Source organism: Mytilus trossulus, chromosome 12 (assembly GCF_036588685.1).
Source record: "Mytilus trossulus isolate FHL-02 chromosome 12, PNRI_Mtr1.1.1.hap1, whole genome shotgun sequence".
Classification (NCBI taxonomy): Eukaryota; Metazoa; Mollusca; class Bivalvia; order Mytilida; family Mytilidae; genus Mytilus; species Mytilus trossulus.
In genome coordinates, this window is record NC_086384.1 from 27,524,176 (window position 1) to 27,548,243 (window position 24,068).

At 32.9% G+C, this 24,068-nt stretch overlaps 1 protein-coding gene across 2 annotated transcripts in view; it reads right to left on the reverse strand.

The window, feature by feature from the left end:
- Positions 1-18,900, reverse strand: part of LOC134693704 (kyphoscoliosis peptidase-like) — a 54,585-nt gene extending 35,685 nt beyond the window's left edge. Inside the window, exons 1-5 of one of the 2 annotated variants that reach the window (XM_063554596.1) lie at positions 18,681-18,900; positions 5,502-5,702; positions 3,022-3,296; positions 957-2,085; positions 131-299 (exon numbers count right to left, since the gene is read on the reverse strand). In XM_063554596.1, the coding sequence (XP_063410666.1) occupies positions 131-299; positions 957-2,085; positions 3,022-3,296; positions 5,502-5,702; positions 18,681-18,800 (1,894 nt within the window). In that variant the 5' untranslated portion in view covers positions 18,801-18,900. The remainder of the gene's footprint in view (positions 1-130; positions 300-956; positions 2,086-3,021; positions 3,297-5,501; positions 5,703-18,680) is intronic. The other variant, XM_063554597.1, reaches the window with a different exon arrangement.
- Between the last annotated feature and the right edge of the window lie 5,168 nt (positions 18,901-24,068).

A 24,068-nucleotide genomic window follows, 5' to 3' on the forward strand; every position in this document is an offset into this window, starting at 1 on the left:
GTTATCTTTGGTTGACCGACTGAATGATTATTCTAAAAGCAATAAGACATGTTGCCCTACATTGATATTTAGAATGTGTTTGTGTAGCTTATTTGAAGTACACAAATTTAATTTTAAAAACTTCCATTACTTTGTTTGATGTTGAGAATTGCAGCTTTTCCTCTAGCTCTTTGAACATCTAGGTCGATCTCTGTTATTTTCTTGCTAGCACAGTCCTGAATACGGAATAATATTTCGTTGACGTTCTTGCCTTCTATTGAAGCATTTAACATCTTACGAGCAGCTCTGGTACCACAGTTCTATAATTATATATAAAAAAAAACATAAGCCGCATATATTTACATTAAATCAAAGCATCTATTGAATTCATTGTATCGATATTTCTGGAATCTTGATCTAATTTCTCTTGATTTTGCTTATTACATGCCCGGACAAATACAATGTTCAGCAATTATTGAAAAAAGTCTTATACAACGACCTGGAATCCTTTCGACCATACAATCAAATTCAATAACAACTCACAAACATATCATTATAATTTATAATAATACACCAGCAGCATGTTCATAATTGTGATTCTAAATCTTTAATCGAAACAATCGAATTGTTTTGATAAATGAAAGTCTGTGGTGTGATTTAAATGTTGAGTTCAATGTATTCTTTTTTTATCCTTCTTTAACTCTTTACTTGGCAAGAATTGAAATGTTAATTTTCTTTATTTGGTCGACGGTCTAGAGCAAAATGAAGGAAGTAGTAAAAGCAATATCCGAAGCAAAACTACGAAACAAGAAACAATAGAGAACACACTTCAACAACCATAATGTGGTGTATGCAGTATGGTCCAAAGAAACGTAAATATTCGAAAAAAATGATTTTCATGCTTTTGTGTTACAATTTAACGTAAAAGGCTCATATCATGCTCTGAATGTACAGACATCAGTTAATAGTATATATACCTCGTGCGATTCTTGCAAAGGAAGTTCGTCGTAGATCAACAGGTAGTAACAGGCTGTTTTTGTCTCGGATTCTAAATATCCATTTGTTTCAGTAAAAATCTGCAAAATGTACTGTCCTGGTGATTCTGGTGGAAATACGTCAATCACTACTTCTTTGTATGTTCTCCTTCGTATAAAACAACACTGGGTAAGTTTATTGGTCACTTCGTAATTCTTGGAATGGTTCGATGTTGCTTCAGAAGACAACACATTAGCTTTTATGCAAATCAATTCAGACATTCTATTATCTATCCGAAATTTTATCTGGAAATGTCTGCTCAAATCGATGTGCAGTATTCCAGATCTGTATGATGGATGAGAAAGCCCAGTGAAGTACATGAAAGGACCAGGCCCCAGGCCAATAGCACCAGTGTTAATAGGAAGTGGCACGGGTTCAGGGTGACACACCTTGCAATCGATATCAACTGCGAGTATTTTTAGAAGAGGTTCACCATATTTACCGGCATAAAATACAAGTTTGTAGGTACCAGTATAAGGAAACAGTATATCACATGTCCAGGTTGATTCGTTTCTGACAAGATAAACAAACTTTTGTAAGAAGTGATCATTTTCAATTTTTATATCTAAGTCTGTCTCAACTAATTCTAAAGTATACCAAAGTACCAATTCATATACGGATTCGTATGTTCCCATGAAACCAAGTGTAATTCTACCATCGTCACAGGTCATTCGATGGCTCAAATGAGTAGTAAGTTTTAGACCCGTTCTCCACCAAGGAGGAAAGAACATGTCTTGGTCTAAGAATTGTTCTTTGGTTATTGGTTCAAGAAGTAACTGCCATTTTTCATCATCAGGAAAGCATTCGTGAATAAAATGTTCTGGATTTGACAAAACATAATGATCTAAGAATATTTGCTTTAGAATCTCATTAGTATCTGAATGGACTTCAGTATAAGATTTGAACATGTCTTTTGATATATTCCCTGATAATGTTCGACATATGCGGTATGGATGAACAAGCTGCCACGTGTCTTTCATAAAAACTGCTACCCATGCACATGGAAGTAATGTGCTTCCATCATCACTCCTGCAGACACCACTTATCTTCTCACATTTAATACCAGCAGCCCTGAAAAATGATGTGGACTAAGCAAGGAAGACGAAATGCGTTTCTTTTTTTTTTCATTTACAGCTTGAAATGACGATTATTATTAATTTCATTCGCACAATGATGACGTAATTACACGCCTTACATAACGAATAAAACTTACAAGAGATTTAAGAATAAATGTAAAAAATAATGGAATCTTTTAATCTTTTTTTTACCAATGAAATAGGTAACATTGATTACTATTATAGGGTATGTATTTCAGAAGAGAACCAAAATAACTGAATGACTAAAAGAGAAACCGTAACGATAGATACAAATTGAATATTCGATCAACTCCTATACGTCGAAGATCAGCTCACAAGGCCCACAATAAACCAAACCAAAAGACAAATAACAGTCAACAAAAATACTGGTCATAAGATGCATAAGTATAGTTAATGGTAACCTCTCTTTCACCAGAAAAAAAACAACTTTAAAAAACTAAAAAAGAAACCATATAAAACATATAAATGTGTATGCGAGACCGGTCCTATACTTCAGTATCAGAAACTTTCAGAAATGTTTCTCCGAGTGTCCATAATACAGATGAAATATGTATAAACGCATTAAAGAATTATTTACTTTTTACGTTTGTTCGGTTAAATACCTGTAAATTTTGCCAGCAAAAGTTGAATACACGAAATATGCACTCGATGATCTCTTGTGGATTTGCACATACATTTAGATAAAAAAGGATAAAATCCTTAATGTTTTTTTGATCGGTCAGATCATACAAACATGGTATTAAGGACTTGTACTGTGTTGTTTGAATGTTTTTGTTCGAATTTTATTAGCACCGAATTTCAATTTTGAAATAAAAAAAACCTACTACCGCTGTTTTAATTATCATACACATCTTAAACCATTCATATCAAGTAAAATCTATAAAATAATAAATATATAATTTTAACATACCAGCATAATAAGATAAATATTGTGGTACATGTAGTTTTATGTTGCCGTAACAGTCTAACTAATACATCCGGGGTTCTGCCTTGTCCTTCACCAGATCTGTATGACAGAGGAGAAGATGGAGGCTCTAAATCCTCAACTGTATCATGATCCAATGCATCTGACAACCAAATAATAAAGGATCTGATCAACAGAATGTCACTGTCAGGGTGGTTGGGTATCGGTTCTTTTAGATAATCTCTCAGCTCTCTAAAACTGTTCAGTACTACCCGTGGTACCTGCATTAATATAAAAGGTGTCACTACTTTTCAAAGCTTTCAGTAATTTTATTTTAATCACGTCGCCAATTCTTTTCTGTACCCTTATCAAGCTCACCAACAAACCGAGATATGAGATACTTTTTCAATTCTTTGTATTTTTAAATTGACAAAATTATCTTTGTGGATTGCACAACGTTTTTCTGTATGCATAAAATCATTATTACATTCTACAAGTGCGTGTCCCAATGTATGTACATATATTTCAATGGGTTTTTTTTTTGTCGCAGTGTATCACATTTTTTTTTGCTTATTATTTGTGTACATACACAAGACAGTTAGCTTCCTCGTTTGAAATATTTTAAATTTTCATTTTCTATGCAGCATGGGATTTTCTCATTGTTGAATGCCTTACTATATAGTTTGATCTCTGGTGGATAGTTGTCACAATTTCAGGATATCATACTATTATAGTTTCTTATTATCATATCACGCATAAAGAGCAATGTATGCAAATTTAAATATACTGAATATATAAAAAAAGAAGATGTGGTATAATTGCCAATGAGACAACTATCCACAAAAGACCAAAATGGCACAAACATTAACAACTATAGGTCACCGTACGACCTTCAACAATGAGCAAAGCCCATACCGCATAGTCCGCTATAAAAGGCCCCGATAAGACAATGTAAAACAATTCAAACGAGAAGACCAACGGCCTTATTTATGAAAAAAAAATGAACGGAAAACAAATATATAACACATAAACAAACGACAACAACTGAATTACAGGCTCCTGACTTGGGACAGGCACATACATAAATAATGTGGCGGGGTTAAACATGTAAGCGGGATCCCAACCCTCTCCCTAACCTGGGACATTGATATAACAGTACAACAAAAGAACGAACTATAAAAATCAGTTGAAAAAGGCTTAACTCATCAGATAGACAAAAAATACAAGTGGGCGCGTGGCCGGGTCCTTATACATCCCAACACACAATTAACAGATCTGAGAGTACTCGCAGTTATCTGGCAGCTAGTTCAAAGCCACTAATAACTAATAAAAAGATCATGCCTCTTAGACTAAACAATCAATCCGTACACATCCAAAATACAATGGATTTAGTGTAAAGACGTCATAAACAGCCAGAGAAAAACATGACCTTGTGCAATGCCAAGTTACAGGTGTCGACAGATTGTAGATCCATGAAAATGTATATGTATGTAACATACTAGTACTATTTAGTAAGCTTTTAATCTACTGATAACAAAATCAATGTTTATACCAATAAAAACAATATTCAATGATCTTATTACATTGTTGAATAGGTAACCTTTTAGAATAAGTTTATTTAAAGGAGCAAAAAGTTTACATGGATCATTTTCAGGGCACGGTTAACAAAATTTCCTTAAAAATGAGGATGAATTATATTTCTCATTTCTGAAAGATACAATGGGTGTGTTAATGGTGTACTGTAAATATTCATTCATTTTCACTCACCTATCGAATGACAAAAAAATAGACAATAATAGTGCATTGACTTGACATATCAACGATGTAATGATGAGGCTTAGAAACGGGGAAATGCGAGGCTGTGCCGAGCATTTTCCCCGTTTCGGGCCGAATCCTTATATCGTTGATATGTCAAGTCAATGCACTATTATTGTCTTTATACTGCAATCTAAAAAAACATTTTCAATTGTTGTTTAGTGTGTTAATGTTATTTATTTGATTTAAATATTGAGGAAAATTCCCCTTTAAAAATGCCTCATATCACACAGGCGGAGAAATATACAACACGATGAAACGTACATCATTACCTGTTGAAAACTGCAATCAATGGTGAACGAATTCATTTGTTTACAGACTAAAATATCAACAATAAACATAAAACAAAATGATTTATAGGTTTCAAACATTAAATATTAATAAGGGAAATATGTTTTCCCCAAAATTGTAAAAGAAACAAGTTTGAGTCGTTACAAGCATCGTTGTTTACATTGGAAACAAGAACAGGTTGAAGAGGCCGTATGAATAATTGAAAATAATTTCAGCAATTTCTATTTAAATATTCATGAGGAAAAGTGATATCAGGTCAGTGACTGTATATGACATAGAAATATACAGTCAATGCATTTTGACTGCTCAAATAGAACGAGTGCAGTATAAAACAAAATAATGATGCATGAATTATGTGAACAGTTTATGTTTTATGTTACCTTCGATGCGTTCTCCTCGATAAGGTCTATCAAATCAGTGTTCAGACCATTATGGTTGGCTGCAATGACATACTGTTCGCAGAGAGCATTCCGGTACAAGACTCTTTTAACCACATTTCGCTTTGCTTGTCTTCGTTGAACTTGGTTTGTTGTTATGGGATTTGGTTCAAAGGAAAAATCTTGAGTGGGAAGGATTTTGACCTGGGTTGAATAAAAAAGATGGTGTTAAAAGTTTTTGTACATTTTTATTTTTATTTTCGTTTTATGATTCGTTGATATTCACCAACATAAGAAATAACTTTCCAAGTATGCACATCAAATATATGTGCTGAAATACATTTAAACTAGAAAAAGTGATACCCCTGCACTCCATTCTGAAGTAGAATCTTTTAATGGATCATAACAAAGTGAATTTGTCGGGGTTAAACATGTTTTATGAGATATCAACCTTCCCCTTATACCTCAAGCCAATGTAGAATAAAGCAAACACACAAGCAATACGCACAGTAAAACGAAGTTTGAAAGAAATTTGAATCCGATGTAAGAAACACTTTAAATATAAAAAAAAAGAAGATGTGGTATAACTGCCAATGAGACAACTTTCCACAAGAGATCAGATAGTTATCAAAGGTACCAGGATTATAATTGAGTAATTTAGTAAGCTAGACGCGCGTTTTGTCTACATAAGACTCATCAGTGACGCTCGTATCAAAATATTTATGAAGCCAAACAAGTACAAAAAAGGTTGAAGAGCTTTGAGGAAGTAAAATTCCAAAACGTTGTGACAAATACGGCTAAGGTAATCTATGCCTGGGAGAATGAGACAGACATTAACAACTATAGGCCACAACAAGGCCTTCAACAATGAGCAAAGCCCATACAGCCCATATCCATTAAAGACGGTTCATCAGTATCATTTTGAAAACATTTGTAGTTTTGTTTTTTTGGCCTGCAAAACTAGAGGCTCTCAAGAGCCTGTGTCGCTCACCTTGGTCTTTGTGCATATTAAACAATGGACACAGATAAATGCATAACAAAATTGTGTTTTGATGATGGTGATGTGTTTGTAGATCTTACTTTACTGAACATTCTTGTTGCTACAATTTTCTATATCTCTAATGAACTTGGCCCAGTAATTACAGTGGAAAATATTTTCTAAAAATCTACAAAAAAATATGAAAAATGTAAAAAATTGACTATAAAGGGCAATAACTCCTAAAGGGGTCAACTGACCATTTCGGTCGGGTCGACTTATTTGTAAATCTTACTTTGCTGAACATTATTGCTGTTTACTGTTTATCTCTATCTATAATATTATTCAAGATAATAACCAAAAACAGAAAAAAATTCTTAAAATTACCAATTCAGGGACAGCAACCCAACAACAGGTTGTTCGATTCATCTGAAATTTTCAGGGCAGATAGATCTTGACCTGATAAACTATTTAACCCATTGCCAGATTTGCTCTAAATGCTTTGGTTTATGAATTCTAAGCCAAAAACTGCATTTTACCCAATTGTTCTATTTTTAGCCATGGCGGCCATCTTGGTTGGTTGACAGGATTACCGGACACAATTTTTAAGGTAGATACCCCAATGATGATTGTGGCCAAGTTTGGATTAATTTGGTCCAGTAGTTTCAAAGGAGAAGATTTTTGTAAAAGTTAACGACGGACGACGACGACGACGACGGGACGCCGGACGCCAAGTGATGAGAAAAACTCACTTGGCCCTTTGGGCCAGGTGAGCTAAAAAGGTAATCATTTCGCATTTCGATATTTCCGAAAACAGCGTTAAGGTAAGATATGCAGATGACTGACTCATCAAGTAAGGCGTAGTCTCGATAACCCAGACGCATATATAAATATAGCATGTATTCATGTTCTTGTTTTAAACTGAATGATTTTAAAAATGTAATAAAGATCTAAAAGTCAAAAGTAAGCTTTAATTGGCTGTAATTTATATTCAGATTTCGGGTTTTTTTCGTTGAATAAAGTACTCTATGTAAGTTTTACTTTTTTTCATGTTTTTGTTTTATCTAAGTCTTAATTGACTCGTCATCAACTAATTTTCTAGGCCAGTTGTGTCACCCCTGGTTTCCACATTAACTGGGTACCGCAGACGGAGGCCCCTAAACGTCTGTCTCGTTTTATTGTAAGGCCTAGTTACGGCCCTGTGTAAATTTGATACCACTCGTCATAGGCGGAGCCTCGCCCTTCGGTTTTTTCGTAGGAAAAATGTGATGGATTATATAGGGAAACACTGTAGCATGAGTGAGTGTAGTTCCCCTCCCTAATAACAAGTCCTTCATCCGCCACTGTTCGTGTAAATATGATGTACCAAGCTTTCTGCACGCTTAAAAAGAGTCCCTAGGTTCGACCGCTATACTAAAATACAATATACCCTTATTTTTTAGAGTCGTAATTCCTCCAAACTGTATCCCTAATGAACTTAAAATTAGGACCTCCTTTTTACAATTATCGTTATTTTCTTTGCGTCCTGAACATTACCATTATTTAATACAAGACGAAAAAAGAGCAAACTGTTCTTATATTATTACACACCTGTCCACTTTTTCACTTATCTTCATAGTATAAAATACCACTATTCTCTATGTTTTGTATTGTATCACATCGTCTTAAATATGCATGAAATATTTGTCACTGGACGTAGATAGGCAACCAATCATCATTATATTGTCACCCTCAGTCTCTTTTCTTTATCTTTTATTCGTTTTTCCTTGTTTTATCTCATTATTCTCAGTTCCTTTTTTATATATATATGCACTTACCTTACAAAAAAGCACACATCAAGTTACCGTAACGTCTTTGTAAAGAAATACATCTCATACAAATACTAAGATTGCATATGTAAAAAAACTTCCTTAACAAGTATAACTGGCAGATCAGCGAGATTAAACAATGAGCCAACTCAATTTCCATTTACAAAATTAACTGATCTTAAAACTGCAAACGACAGAATAGTCTGAATGTTTCTTAGCTGTTACACCAATAATTGCCTTTCCTTTTGGAAAGAAAATATTCAGGAACCAATCTTCACACAAAACCACTTTGCCAGTGTAGCCTGTGTCCATGGAGAAATACAGAACTTAACCAGTCAGTCATGAAACCCAATACTCTTTGAATGCATGTTTGAATGATGTACAAGGAAAAGATGGAATGGGATTTATCTCATTCTGCATAGTAACTTGTAAAAAAAGATAATGAGTCTAAAATGTATTCTTCTTCTCAAACTCTTATAATTTGTCATGTATAAGCATGCAATAAAGGACTGCTTCACAAGAACAATAACTAAATAGGCAACAACCCAGAAAAGTTCAAAGGACATGGATATACGCAAATGTGATCACTGCATAACCTTCAATATTAAGAAAACTCCCTACCATATAGTCAACTATATAAGGGCCCGACATGAAAATGAGACCGATTCAACCTGTTTAATTGTTCATATGATTTTTTATTTGTCAATACAAATCTAATATCCCTAACATATCTGACAACAATGCGTTTTTTGATATTTGTTTCATTTGATAAATATGAGTCTGTGGTTTTTTTTTCGCTTTGTGGAGGCTGTCAAAATAATGTATACCTAACATTTTGGTACTGTGATCTATTTATACTGTGTATTTTTTTCGCTTTGTGGAGGCTGTCAAAATAATGTATACCCAACATTTTGGTACTGTGTATTTATACTAATTGATGTTTCAGTAATTATAAAAAAATCTTTCAGTTTGAGTATTGTTTATGTTTATGATACAATGAAAATCCTGAGTATTTTTTTTTTAATTCTTCACATTTTACACATATAATCTGTGTCCATAAATTATCATTGGTTTGTCTACAAAAGAAAGTAAATATCAAAATCATATAAATTTTTAGTCACCAGCATGCTGCATAGCATATATATAAAAACAAATTGTTTAAAAAAAACCATCATAGAAATATATTGTATAAATTATTGTCTTGGTGCAAGCTGAATTCGGCTTCAGGGTGCAAGATAATCTCGCTGCGTTGAAGACGCAACCCATTGGTGGCATTGGGCTGTTTACTGATCTTTGGTCGGGTTGCCCAGTGTCTCTTTGACACATTCCGTTTGAATTCTCTATCCAAACCATGTTAGGATTTTTCTCATTGTTGAAAACCATACAGTTGCTTATAATTGCTCACATTCAATTCATTTGAACTTGGGCGGATAGTTCTAATTGGTATTCATACCACATCTCCTTATTTGTGTAATGTTGAGCTTTTGGCAATTTTATCTTCAAGTTTTGTTTTAGTCTATATGATAAACTCTTAATCATGACGATGTATAGTTTTCGTCATTTATGTCATTGGGTTCACTGGTTGCTGCCTCATTGACACCTCTTTTCATTGATGCTGCATATATTGTTAAATTTTGTTTTGCAGAAAATCGAATGTATAAATCATTTTGACCGATTATTGTACTATGTAAAAAATGGCATCTTCTAGATACACTTTGTTTTACTTTGAATTTGTACATCATAGTGTATCTCTCTCCCCCCCCCCCTTTTTTTTATACACATATCAAGATGCAAATCCCCTTATTTAGAAAGATACAACGAACTTATCTTGGATGAAGGTTATATTTCGGCGTCATGGCAGATTCCATCAAGTATTTATAAAGTGAACGATACTACACATGTACATCAACCCAAGTATTTATAACGCATACGATTGTTCGAGTGGTCCCAGTCAACATAACAATTGACATTTATTGTATAATTATAAATTCTACACGAATGAAAGAATATAACTACTCGGATTATCAGGTTGCATTTCAATTTATGTTACAGTGTGTGTTGTTATAACATCTTACCAAGGTTGTATGTGCTGGTTTTTCTGTTGCCGTCCATGCCCATTCAAGCCATGCTGTATGGTGTTTTCCATGAATTGAATGTCGTCACAAAAATATATAAATAGCATTCAACAACAATCGGTACACTCGGGCGTTGCAATAATATTATCGTAATGTCATTTCTTCCGAAGTCAATAACCGACTTCTTGGTTATTCGTCTTTGACATCATCTTTAAATACAAGCTAAAAAATCCGATACTATTCCGAATGTCATAAATTACCATTTTTATATCACTTGTCTTCCAGACGCTCTACTTTGAAAAATAAAGCGACTGGATGATCGAGACTACCACCACTTTAAAATCAGTCAAAGCACATAAATACATAACAAAGCATGGTATAAAGGTTGGGGATATTTGAACTGCAACACTAAAATGAGGGTATTATATATTTAATTTTGCTTTTATATAGGCCACCGTTAGACCCTAGAAAGAGTTGTTTTATTGTTTCTCAAAGTGTATATATCGTGGCATTATTTCTATACGAGGAAACAACAAGAAATTCACAGTAGCCATAGTTCTATTCTGAATTCACCCTTTGGTACAATAATGGCAGTGTTTACTTTCTTATTTAGTAATTACGATAAAGTTCAATGTTTATATCATTTCAAAATAGCAACAAAGGACATTATTTATGAATTGAATGCTTCTTTTTGTAAATTCATTTAGGTAAAAAAAAACGTTGACTAAAGTACATTTTGTATGAAGTGCGGAATATTTCATTCCAAACATGTGCACAAGGTCAGAATGCTTTTACAATCCTATGCCATTGCTAAAAGAATCATTTAATACTTAAAATTACATTTCGTGGCTAGGATCAATAAAAAATGTTTTAGTTACCTGTGCACTTTATTCTTGGAGCTCGTTTTTTTATGAACGTTACATTTCAAAATGATGAAGGTAAATTTCAGAATGACGCAAGATTGATTTACGCCAATCAAAATAACTTTTTCATAATTGCAATATAAGTATTCTGACTGTGTTGAAGATATCGATGTACGTATTTAAAAAGAGAATAAGTGAGCGAGAGACAGAGAACATAACATTTTTTTTCTTTTTTTTTTCTTTTGATAGTTTCAAATAAAGGCAACAGTAGTATACCGCTGTTCAAAACTCATAAATCCATGGACAAACAAACAAAATTGGGGTAACAAACTTAAACTGAGGGAAACGCATTAAATATAATAGAATCATATTCAAAACAGTGTGGTCCTGGCCATTAATTTACGACCTAAATTTTAAAAATCGTTAATTATAGATACATAAAAGGGCAACATCTTCCCTCAAAAATAGGATGAAAATAAATTAAATTAGATTAGTTTTATTTTAGATATTAAATACCCTTAAATTAATGATTCTCTACACAAAATAGTTAAAAAAGGTGCTTCTTTTTTATTTTTAAAAGAAAGCGACATTTATAACGGCAATAAAGGTTTGACTGACTTATTTCAGTTAACAATACGACGTTAGATAATCCAACTACTGGTACCTCTAATTTCTTCCTTAATGAATTATACACTGTCTCCAACAAATTTCGACTGGATTAAAAAAAAAACGACCTAAACTTGCTTTTCATGCATGAGTGGTGAAAACTAACTAGATTGAACAAGATGTGAACAATTGCAATACAAAGTATGACCTTCTACAAAAATTAAAGAGCAAAAACCTTAATGAATATTAGCTATAAACTGTAAATGATAAAAAATGAATACCTTCGGCCTGATTTTATCTACAACTTTGAATATTTTTATAAATATGACAGAAAGCAACCATCGATAAACACTTGTTTTTGGGCACTCTTGACAGGGCTTAATATATTAATCAAAGAGCTGATAGCTCTGAGGTGGAAGAAGGTGAATAAAAGGTAACTTGAATTACCATAAAACAGCCCCACTTACACAGGCTGCTTTGTTCCGTTATCGTTAAAATGTATTTTTTTCTTCAAACAAGAAAAGGTCATAAGTACATGGATTTCCCATCCGTACAATCATTTTCTATGTTCAGTTGACTATGAAATTTAGGTAAAATCTTTAATTTGGCAGTAAAATTAAGCAGATCATATCAAGAGGAACACATGTGTACTAAGTTTCAAGTTGATTGGATTTCAACTTCATCAAAAACTACCTCGACCATAAACTTTATAATCAGAAGCAGGACGGACGGACAGACTAGAAAACATATTGCCCATAAATGGAGCATAAACATAGTAAGACTTGTTACATACCCGCCAACTTTTGAAAGTTCCCATATGGGTTTTTACTGCACAACAACAATTTTAAAGGTTACAATTTTTAGCGACGTATTTTGCTAGATCTGGATAGTCTAGAAAAAGTGTCATATGTGTATGATGAACTTACATGCCTTTTCCTTAAGTCTGTTTGCATGATTCTAGTTATATATTAAATCGGTAGAAAAAATATACATGAAGCTAGTAGACCAGGGTTTATTTTCCAGATTAAGAATATTAGATGCTTGTTGAAATTTCCAATTTTGAATTATGCACAAAGATGGACCTTTAACAGGTTGGGAACAACACTTCAAATGAGGGTAACCTAACTGGAAGATCATTACAACCCACTGTAAAAAATGAGCACAAAAAAAAGTCATTTATATTCATATTATTTGATGAAACTTTTCCCCAAGAACTATGCATCTATTAAGTACTGAATGGTCAAAACATGCATACATGTGATGGACTGTGAAACTCAGATCAGGAGATTCGGAAATTTTGGTCAGGAGATTAGGACTCAGATCAGGACATAAATTTTGTCGTAAATGTAACCAAATGATGTAGAAATTGTGTTTTTTTCTTCAAATTTCCATCAAATTGTAATGTTTATAGCTCCCTTATTGCCTCTCTATTTGAAAATAAAATAATAAGAAGAATCTGTTTCTTGTTTTGTTTTGTTTTGTTTTTGACAAATGATTGTTCACTGCTTGCAAATGAATCATCTATAATACTAAAATTACGAGGTCCAATTTGTCAGCCGTCATCACGTAAAAACGACGAATCAAAGAATTCAACTTTATATATAACTAATATAGTACAAAGGTGTAGATTAAAAATTACACCACTCCAGGCCCTTTTGTTTTCCACGTAATTAATATTGCCAATAATTAAGAAGTTCCGGGTCGAATCCGATACCGATACCAATAGTATATTCATCTGTTACCTATTACCTTATCTGTACGTTCCGCATTTGACAGGCGCACCACCAAACGATGTATTCAGGATATGCTATATACACGGGTCATAATCACAGGGTTGACACTACTTAATTGTCAAATTGTTACCTATTGTAGTATTTTAATCAGTAAGACTTTATAAGATAACAATACGAATACTAAAAATAAGGCGTATAGGTACAGTTTTCAATTTGTTAGCGGGCATGACGTAAAACAGCGAATCAAAGAATTCAACTTTATTTATAACCAATATAGGACAATGCTGTTGATTAAAAAAAATACTCCATCCCAGGACGTTTTGTTTTCCAAATAATTAATATTACCAATAATTGATCAGTTCCAGTTAGACGGGTCAAACAGAAAGATTTGAAAGCAGAGAAAACTGTGATAACTATCTTATAATCGGCATGACTTTATCAGATGACAATACTAATACAAAAATAAGTCTTGCGCATAGTTAGATACTTAAATTCAGTCACGGACCGCGATATCACGGGTGTGTTCTAGTTATATTTATATATCTTATCTGTATATATTTTTGTTCACCATCTCCTTATCATTTGTAAATGTATAGACAAATAAGAAAGAAATAAGCTCCACATGTATATTTGCAACATCGTAAATTAATTTAAAAAATAACATACACTAACGTTAACACTAGTACTGCATGGCTTTTAAGCATTATGAAAGTCATATTTGAAGAAAGCTTAAAAAGACTTAGAAACAGTGATTTTCCTAGGAATTAATCTAACTACTAGACCTTTTATTAGTCTAGTTTCACATATAGTATGATAACTTCTACTCAATTGTAAACAAATTTAGCATATAAACTTCAATTTAATCCTTGAAAGGAGGTCTAGATTGCTAAAATTCATTTAATCAACATCCTTTTATGATTGATTATTTGATTAAAATATTAATCATTTATAGTCTTTTTACAATTTACATTTTTAAAAGCAAACTAACTGAAAACAGGATAAAACAAAGGGAAGTAACAAAAAAGTATTTCAATATTCCCAATACACATTGTTTTGATAACACAACGGCAGTTAGCCGGAGGTAAACATGATCATCGTTGATTACCAGTATGTTTGACACCCAAGCTGTCAAGTGAAGCCATATAATTATACATCTTCTTTGATGTTCAGGTAAAATTTAACACAGGTTTCAATTACACCCGTACAGTAGTAAGAAATAATCAAATATGGCGTCTGAAAATTTTCATTCATGAAATATTTCATACACGGGAGTTTTTTCTCCTAAACAGGAGGACGGGAGGAGACCCCTGAAAACGGGAGTTTTGTACTCCCGTCGGGAGGTTCACATGTACATGTATGTAGAAGGGTATCTAATTCACATGACAAAGGAAAACCATGAATAAAGACAACACTTTATATATCCTTTTTATTTATATAAAAACAAAATCTTCTTGTCTGCAGGATTGCAAATTCGTAACTTCAAGGGCGAACTTGTAAACAGGGCGAGTTGTCCCGATACCAAATTCACGCATGCGTAATACAAATATCTACAGTTAAAACATCCTGTTACAAGTAAACAAATAACGTTCATGTGGATGAGATGAAATCTAATAATTTACATAAATAAAAGGGTCATATTTACGATAGTGATTGTTTTACAATCATAATTTACAAATTAAATGATTCAGATGCCTAATCATATGTAAAAATCGGTGTCAGGAATCTTAAGTTGTTATGAAATTGTAATACACGAAATGAATGCGGCATACGGAGACTCAATGTCAATGGTGATCAATGGTCAGCCCCTTAAGTCTTCAGAAGACTTGACGCCTTCTTCCACTAAGAAAATGAGGATATGGTATGATTGCCAATAAGACAACTCTCCACAAAAGACCAAATGACACCGAAATTAACAACTATATATAATAAATAGATCACCGTACGGCCTTCAAAAATTATCAAATTCCACAACCATTTAGACAAAAAATTTGTGTTGAAAAAATCTTAAAGTTAAAGATACAGCAAGTGATGCTAAATAGCTATCAATTACAGTTTTCTTTATAGGTTGAACTTTTAAATCTTACGGGAAAATCCCTTCCACTCTTGGAAAATGTGTTTATGGTAAAATTGCCATCTGCAGTAATAAAATCGTTCTTATAAAGCAATATCTGCATTTTTTTAAAATTTATTAACAATTTTAGAATTTCAAAACTATTCACTGTGACCTTCCTCTTCCTCCCTCCCCTCCCCCCCCAAAAAAAAAATATAACAAAATAAAACCGCAATGCTATTGTCATCCCTTTAGTCAGCACTGAAATGTTCACAAAGAAATCTGATTTTAGCTGCTGAAGACACATGATTTTTATGCGCAGAAACAATTGGTAGCCCTCGACTGTTGCCTCCAGAACCGTTTTTCTAATCACCAGCACGTCATCAGGACAATTTCGTTTATTTGTTATGAAACATATCGACTATAAATAAAGCTTTGAATTGAATTTGAATCGTTTGGCGAACTTGCACGACTTTTGCCCAAAACCAATGTTGTTATATTGTTTTCATGGTACTTATGACGTATCAGAGAAAAAATAAGCAACAAAACGGTTATTTCATTGCCGTTCTGAAACAATGCAAGCAAACTAACCAGCACAGAATCAGGACCCACCAGCACCAGACAGGACCGAATCACCAGCACATACCGTTCTCTCGCAAGACAACCTTACCCATTGTGTAACTGATACGAACGAACATTTGTTTCAAAACTCATATATACGCAAAGGTGATAAAGTTGTGTGCCATTAATTATAGTACATACTACATTTTTATTGTCGTTTTAATCTTATTAATCTGATCTGAGTGTTCTCTTCTTTTTTTGTCTCACGAAAATCAAATTGAGTCAATTTCTATCTTATATTTTATAAAGTACATTTTGTTTGTTATTGTTGTTGTCATGCCTTTAGCCAAACTATTTATTTATTTCCAAATTCGTTATTCAAGCATTAATAATAAATTGAATTAAGTTCAAAACATCACTTAACGTTATCGACACCTCTTAGTACATAGTTTTAATACGTTGTATGTTAGTGAAGATTTAAATTAAAACTATAATTGACTGTGTGGGATATATTTTAAATTACTAAACTGACATGGTTAAAAAAAAATCTATTCTACTAATGGAATAAAAGTTGATACCACTTTAAAAAGTTACTGTATATATATCAATTTAAAGTAACTAAATTCATGTACGGATTTTAACCAATATTTAATTTTCAATCCAAGATTAAAAAAAAAATTACACTTATTTTCTTTTTCTTACAGAATTTACCCAATAGGATATCATTTATATCTTTATTTTTCGACCAAGGTTATAATATCTCAGGATTGAGGAGAAAATAGAGATTAAAAAAAAAAAGAAAACTGACATCAAAAGTGCAAAGTTCCCAGTCAGGAGCCTGAAGTGTAGTAGTTGTCGACGGTTCTTGTCTGTTAGTTTTCAATCTAATTAAAATATTGATCTCTGATTACGTTTTACTATACATATGATTCTAATGCAATTTGTATGTAACAATTATTTTCATTGGCTAAAAGTTGCCGTCAAATCCACAGTTGACCAGGCGTTACTAAGGAGGGACAACCATTTTGAAATGATTGAATCAACAAATGTTCGACTACTACTATATAAACGAAAATAAAACAACACCTACCTCGAATTCGCCGTTTTAATGTAATTTTATCCGAATTTGAAGCGTACAGGTAACGTAATATCATCCAGTTTGTAAGTTTTCATTTGTATGACGTCACGTTTACCAATGACGGCTTTGCGCCAAAATCGTTCATGACGTTACGCGGATTTTTTTTTATTTGTCAAATTTAGACATTTTTCAAAGTTTTATCGTATTATTTCTTTTTGTAATGCATTAGAATCGGAATAACAGTACTGTAGTTGAAGAGTTGCCACCGTCAATTTTGATTTGATGGTCGCAAATCTCCGTTTTACTGTCTCCGCTACGCGTCGCCAGTAAAACTGCATTTGCGACCGTCAAATTAAGGAATAACAGTACTGTAGTTGAAGAGTTGCCACCGTCAATTGTAGATTTGACGGTCGCAAATCTCCGTTTTACTGTCTCCGCTACGCGTCGCCAGTAAAACTGCATTTGCGACCGTCAAATTAAGGAATAACAGTACTGTAGTTGAAGAGTTGCCACCGTCAATTGTAGATTTGACGGTCGCAAATGCAGTTTTACTGGCGACGCGTAGCGGAGACAGTAAAACTGAGATTTGCGACCGTCAAATCAAAATTGACGGTGGCAACTCTTCAACTACAGTACTGTTATTCCGATTCTAATGCATTACAAAAAGAAATAATACGATAAAACTTTGAAAAATGTCTAAATTTGACAAATAAAAAAAAATCCGCGTAACGTCATGAACGATTTTGGCGCAAAGCCGTCATTGGTAAACGTGACGTCATACAAATGAAAACTTACAAACTGGATGATATTACGTTACCTGTACGCTTCAAATTCGGATAAAATTACATTAAAACGGCGAATTCGAGGTAGGTGTTGTTTTATTTTCGTTTATATAGTAGTAGTCGAACATTTGTTGATTCAATCATTTCAAAATGGTTGTCCCTCCTTAGTAACGCCTGGTCAACTGTGGATTTGACGGCAACTTTTAGCCAATGAAAATAATTGTTACATACAAATTGCATTAGAATCTACAATTGACGGTGGCAACTCTTCAACTACAGTACTGTTATTCCTTTTATTAAGTAGTAGAACGTAATCAGAGGTCAATTTTCTAATTAAATTGTTTTCTAAATTGAACTGTTTCACGCTTGCATGTTGGGCCTTTTTAAAGTCAACCATAAGGTTTGGGGTTTCTCATTGTTGAAGGCGGTATGTTTGCCTATAATAATTGTTTACATTTACTTTATTTGAACTAAGGTGAATATAAGTCTCATTGGCAATCATATCACATCTCTATATTTCGAGATTACAAATATAAAACGTGTAACAATTAAACGTTTCGTTTTTAGTGAAGACTACATTTAGATTAAATTGAGGAGTGGCGCGTTTTCAATATTCTTCAGTATATGTCAGTTAATTGTATAAAACAAACCTTGTCATTGAGGAAACTTTCCGATTCTAACTCAGCTTCATTGCTTGTTGTCACGGCTTTGTTGAAGTTATTTTCACCGGAAAAAACACGGGATTCCTTCTTGGCTGGATTATTACCCATGGAGGTCTTTTTCTACTTCATAATACTTTCTATTTTAGTCAAAAGATGAAAAAATTACATAAATCACGTCATAATCTTTAAAATGTCAATCATGATGAAAATGTTTTGATTTTACATGTCTTGAAGGTATAGATTATTTAATACGAAGTGATTTAAACAACATTCCCATTATTAGAACAACAAAACGGATGTATTAAATAACATCATATTAACTTAAATACGTAAACGGAGAATACTTTATTTGTGACATTAAACAATAAGTTTTCTGTACCTGTTGAAGAGAAGTTCAATATAAATTAATATACACTAGAACTATATAAATACAAGAATGGCAAACTGGACCATTTTTAACTAATATGATTTTTTGCCAAATATGTCAAGTTTACAATATTAACAGGGTTACTGTTACTTATATATTTACAACACATAACTCATAAAATTGTAATTAAATGGATCGATATTTGTTTGTCAACCATGTTTTTTTTTTAATAAATCCTAATGTACATGTAGGATGTAAACTGAACATTTTATAATTTACGTGATCGAGAGATAACAGGTTATTTACCTTTTCGGTAGAATACTGAAAGTGAATCGGCCAATATAATACTTCTACGGAAGCCGATAAGGGCCATTCAAAAAAAAATATTATGTCGTAATTACGACAAAGCATGTCGTAATTTCGACATAACATGTCGTTATAACGACATCGCTATGTCGTAATTTCGACATGACATGTCGTTAAAACGACATTTGTTATGTCGTAATTTCGACATATCATGTCGTAATAACGACATCATTGTGTCGTTTTTACGACATAGCTATGTCGTAATAACGACATCGCTGTATATAAAAGAATATGTATTATGATTGCCAAGAGACTAAATGACACAAAAATTAACAACTATAGGTCATTATAGTGCCCCCAATCATGAATTAGAAAAGCCCCCGCATAGTCAGCTATAAAAGAGCGAGGGAAAATACCAGAGGAAGAGTCCCCGAAATGTTGTGTGGCAGCCAGTGTTATTAATTAATTTTTAGCTCCCTTGGTAAAACTCCAAATGTCATGTTTTTCATTGCTTAATAATTTACATGAAGCTTATAATAATATTAAATATGTATTTGTTAACTGCATAACTTTTGCTATTTGAATTCATTGGTTAAAGATTTTTATTTATATTGTAAAGTTTAATATTTGCATCGTCGCAAAATCTTTGGTTACCTTCTTTGGATACCTTCAGTGAGAAACTTATATATTTTACTTTTTACTACAACCAAGTCGATGTCAAGTTTCTTCCTAGAAGAAACTTTACTGCTGGTGGATTATTCCCCGAGGGCATCATTAACTTGGTAGCTTTATGCATGATGAATACAAAATATTTTGTGATTTTACTTTTTACTACAACCAAGTCGATGTCAAGTTTCTTCCTAGAAGAAACTTTACTGCTGGTGGATTATTCCCCGAGGGCATCATTAACTTGGTAGCTTTATGCATGATGAATACAAAATATTTTGTGATTTTACTTTTTACTACAACCAAGTCGATGTCAAGTTTCTTCCTAGAAGAAACTTTACTGCTGGTGGATTATTCCCCGAGGGCATCATTAACTTGGTAGCTTTATGCATGATGAATACAAAATATTTTGTGATTTTACTTTTTACTACAACCAAGTCGATGTCAAGTTTCTTCCTAGAAGAAACTTTACTGCTGGTGGATTATTCCCCGAGGGCATCATTAACTTGGTAGCTTTATGCATGATGAATACAAAATATTTTGTGATTTTACTTTTTACTACAACCAAGTCGATGTCAAGTTTCTTCCTAGAAGAAACTTCACTGCTGGTGGATTATTCCCCGAGGGCATCATTAACTTGGTAGCTTTATGCATGATGAATACAAAATATTTTGTGATTTTACTTTTTACTACAACCAAGTCGATGTCAAGTTTCTTCCTAGAAGAAACTTTACTGCTGGTGGATTATTCCCCGAGGGCATCATTAACTTGGTAGCTTTATGCATGATGAATACAAAATATTTTGTGATTTTACTTTTTACTACAACCAAGTCGATGTCAAGTTTCTTCCTAGAAGAAACTTTACTGCTGGTGGATTATTCCCCGAGGGCATCATTAACTTGGTAGCTTTATGCATGATGAATACAAAATATTTTGTGATTTTACTTTTTATAGATACCAACTATTCTGATAAGTTAAAGGCCGTGAATGAACTGTTTTTGTATCGTCGCTAAATCTATAGTTAACTTCTTTAATACGTATTACCTTAAACTAGAATTTATTATAGATTGCATCTAAGTTGACGGCCGTGGAAGAGTAAGAATACAGATAATATAAAAGCTGAACAGCCGGACAAGGTTGATATAAACTTCTGTTTGTTGGCAGAAAAATATGTGGAATTATATGAGGACTGATATTGCAAAACCAAGCATTCTCCTTTTAAATTAGTTTATTCGGTTAGAAATATGTCACAGAAAACAGTTACATAAACAAATGCTATAAATGTATCATGAATTGTAAAATAATTCTTATCAAAAGCAAGCCCAGCATGAAATTATTATTTACTATTGGTAAGGGGCGTATGACATTTGCGCCGATTTTGAAAATTTCCTTCTTTCATTTGCGCCGATTTTTTATTTGCTCCTAATTAGATTTACAGGTAAATTAATACTTGTACATGTACTATACCATTGGTAAAATTTGGTTCTTAATGTTTTTATACGACCGCAAATTTTGAAAAAATTTTCGTCGTATATTGCTATCACGTTGGCGTCGTCGTCGTTGTCGTCGTCGTTGTCGTCGTCGTCGTCCGAATACTTTTAGTTTTCGCACTCTAACTTTAGTAAAAGTGAATAGAAATCTATGAAATTTTAACACAAGGTTAATGACCATAAAAGGAAGGCTGGTATTGATTTTGGGAGTTTTGGTCCCAACATTTTAGGAATTAGGGGCCAAAAAGGGCCCAAATAAGCATTTTCTTGGTTTTCGCACTATAACTTTAGTTTAAGTCAATAGAAATCTATGAAATTTTGACACAAGGTTTATGACCACAAAAGAAAGGTTGGGATTGCTTTTGGGAGTTTTGGTTTCAACAGTTTAGGAATTAGGGGCCAAAAAAGGGCCCAAATAAGCATTATTCTTGGTTTTCGCACAATAACTTTAGTTAAAGTATATAGAAATCAATGAAATTTAAACACAATGTTTATGACCACAAAAGAAAGGTTGGTATTGATTTTGGGAGTTTCGATCCCAACAGTTTAGGAATTAGGGGCCAAAAAGGGACCCAAATAAGCATTTTTCTTGGTTTTCGCACCATAGCGTTAGTATAAGTAAATAGAAATCTATGAAATTTAAACACAAGGTTTATGACTATAAAGGGAAGGTTGGTATTGATTTTGGGAGTTTTGGTCCCAACAGTTAAGGAAAAAGGGGCCCAAAGGGTCCAAAATTAAACTTTGTTTGATTTCATCAAAATTGAATAATTGGGGTTCTTTAATATGCCGAATCTAACTGTGTATGTAGATTCTTAAATTTTGGTCCCGTTTTCAAATTGGTCTACATTAAGGTCCAAAGGGTCCAAAATTCAACTTAGTTTGATTTTAACAAAAATTGAAACCTTGGGGTTCTTTGATATGCTGAATCTAAAAATGTACTTAGATTTTTGATTTTTGGCCCAGTTTTCAAGTTGGCCCAAATCGAGGTCCAAAATTAAACATTGTTTGATTTCATCAAAAATTGAATAATTGGGGTTCTTTGATATGCCAAATCTAACTGTGTATGTAGATTCTTAATTTTTGGTCCAGTTTTAAAATTGGTCTAAATTAAAGTGCAAAGGGTCCAAAATTAAACTAAGTTTGATTTTAACAAAAATTAAATTCTTGGGCCTCTTTGATATGCTGAATCTAAACATGTACTTAGATTTTTGATTATGGGCCCAGTTTTCAAGTTGGTCCAAATCAGGATCTAAAATTATTATATTAAGTATTGTGCAATAGCAAGTCTTTTCAATTGCACAGTATTGTGCAATGGCAAGAAATATCTAATTTTTTTTTAATAAAGAGTTATCTTTCTTTGTCTAGTATAGTAAGCAAGAAATATCTGCAAGAATTTTTTAATTGGAGTTATCTTTCTTTGTCCAGAATCAACTTAAATCTTTGTTATATACAATATACAATGTATATTCACTTTTTACTACCAACTGATAAATTTAAATAATCTTTACCATTCAGTGATAACAAGCAGTTTTTTTTAAATCTTAATATTTTATGATGTATTTAAATGAGTAGTAATTGTTGCAAACTCCATTAGAATATTTTAATTGAAATTAGTTTTGGAATAAGGGAAAGGGGGATGTGATTAAAAAATTGGGTTCAATTTTTCTCATTTGAAATTTCATAAATAAAAAGAAAATTTCTTCAAACATTTTTTTGAGAGGATTAATATTCAACAGCATAGTGAATTGCTCTAAGAGAAAACAAAAATTTTAAGTTCATTTGAATACATTCATTCTGTGTCAGAAACCTATGCTTTGTCAACTATTTAATCACAATCCAAATTTAGAGCGGAATCCAGCTTGAATGTTGTGTCCATACTTGCCCCAACCGTTCAGGGTTCAACCTCTGCGGTCGTATAAAGCTACGCCCTGCGGAGCATCTGGTTCATTTATGTTTAAGATAATTTTGATTCATATTTTTTTGCAACTTCATTGTAACATGATAGACATATTGCACACTGAAACTAGCCGAGGAGACAATTCTTTAATCATCAAGGGCCATACATATCGGAAGATATTAAAGTGTCCTGAAATATAACAACATATCTTACTAATGTACTATAAAACTGTGTAAAGCCAGAGTCACCACGGATTTTATTGTCAAAACACAGATCGAGCATAAATATGTGGCAGATGTCCGAAAGACAGAGGCTAAAGAACTACGGTTACGTTCAGGGAAAATGTCTGGAGATGTATCTTGTAGGCCTTCTTCCACCTCCCCACTGTGAGCAGGGGACAACAGTTATATACATGTTATGATTGACAATTCATAGATTTATACAAGTGGCTAATGGAAGAGGTCTATAATGTTAAATGAAAAATAACATGACTTGGATGGAGAGTTCTCTCATTGGCACTCATATCACATCTTTGTATATCTTTTCACCTGTAATTTACCTGAAAGAAAAAATCGGCGCAAATGCAAAACGCCGTTCGTAAGAGAATTAATATTAGGATTTAAAATGAACACTTTATCATAGCATAT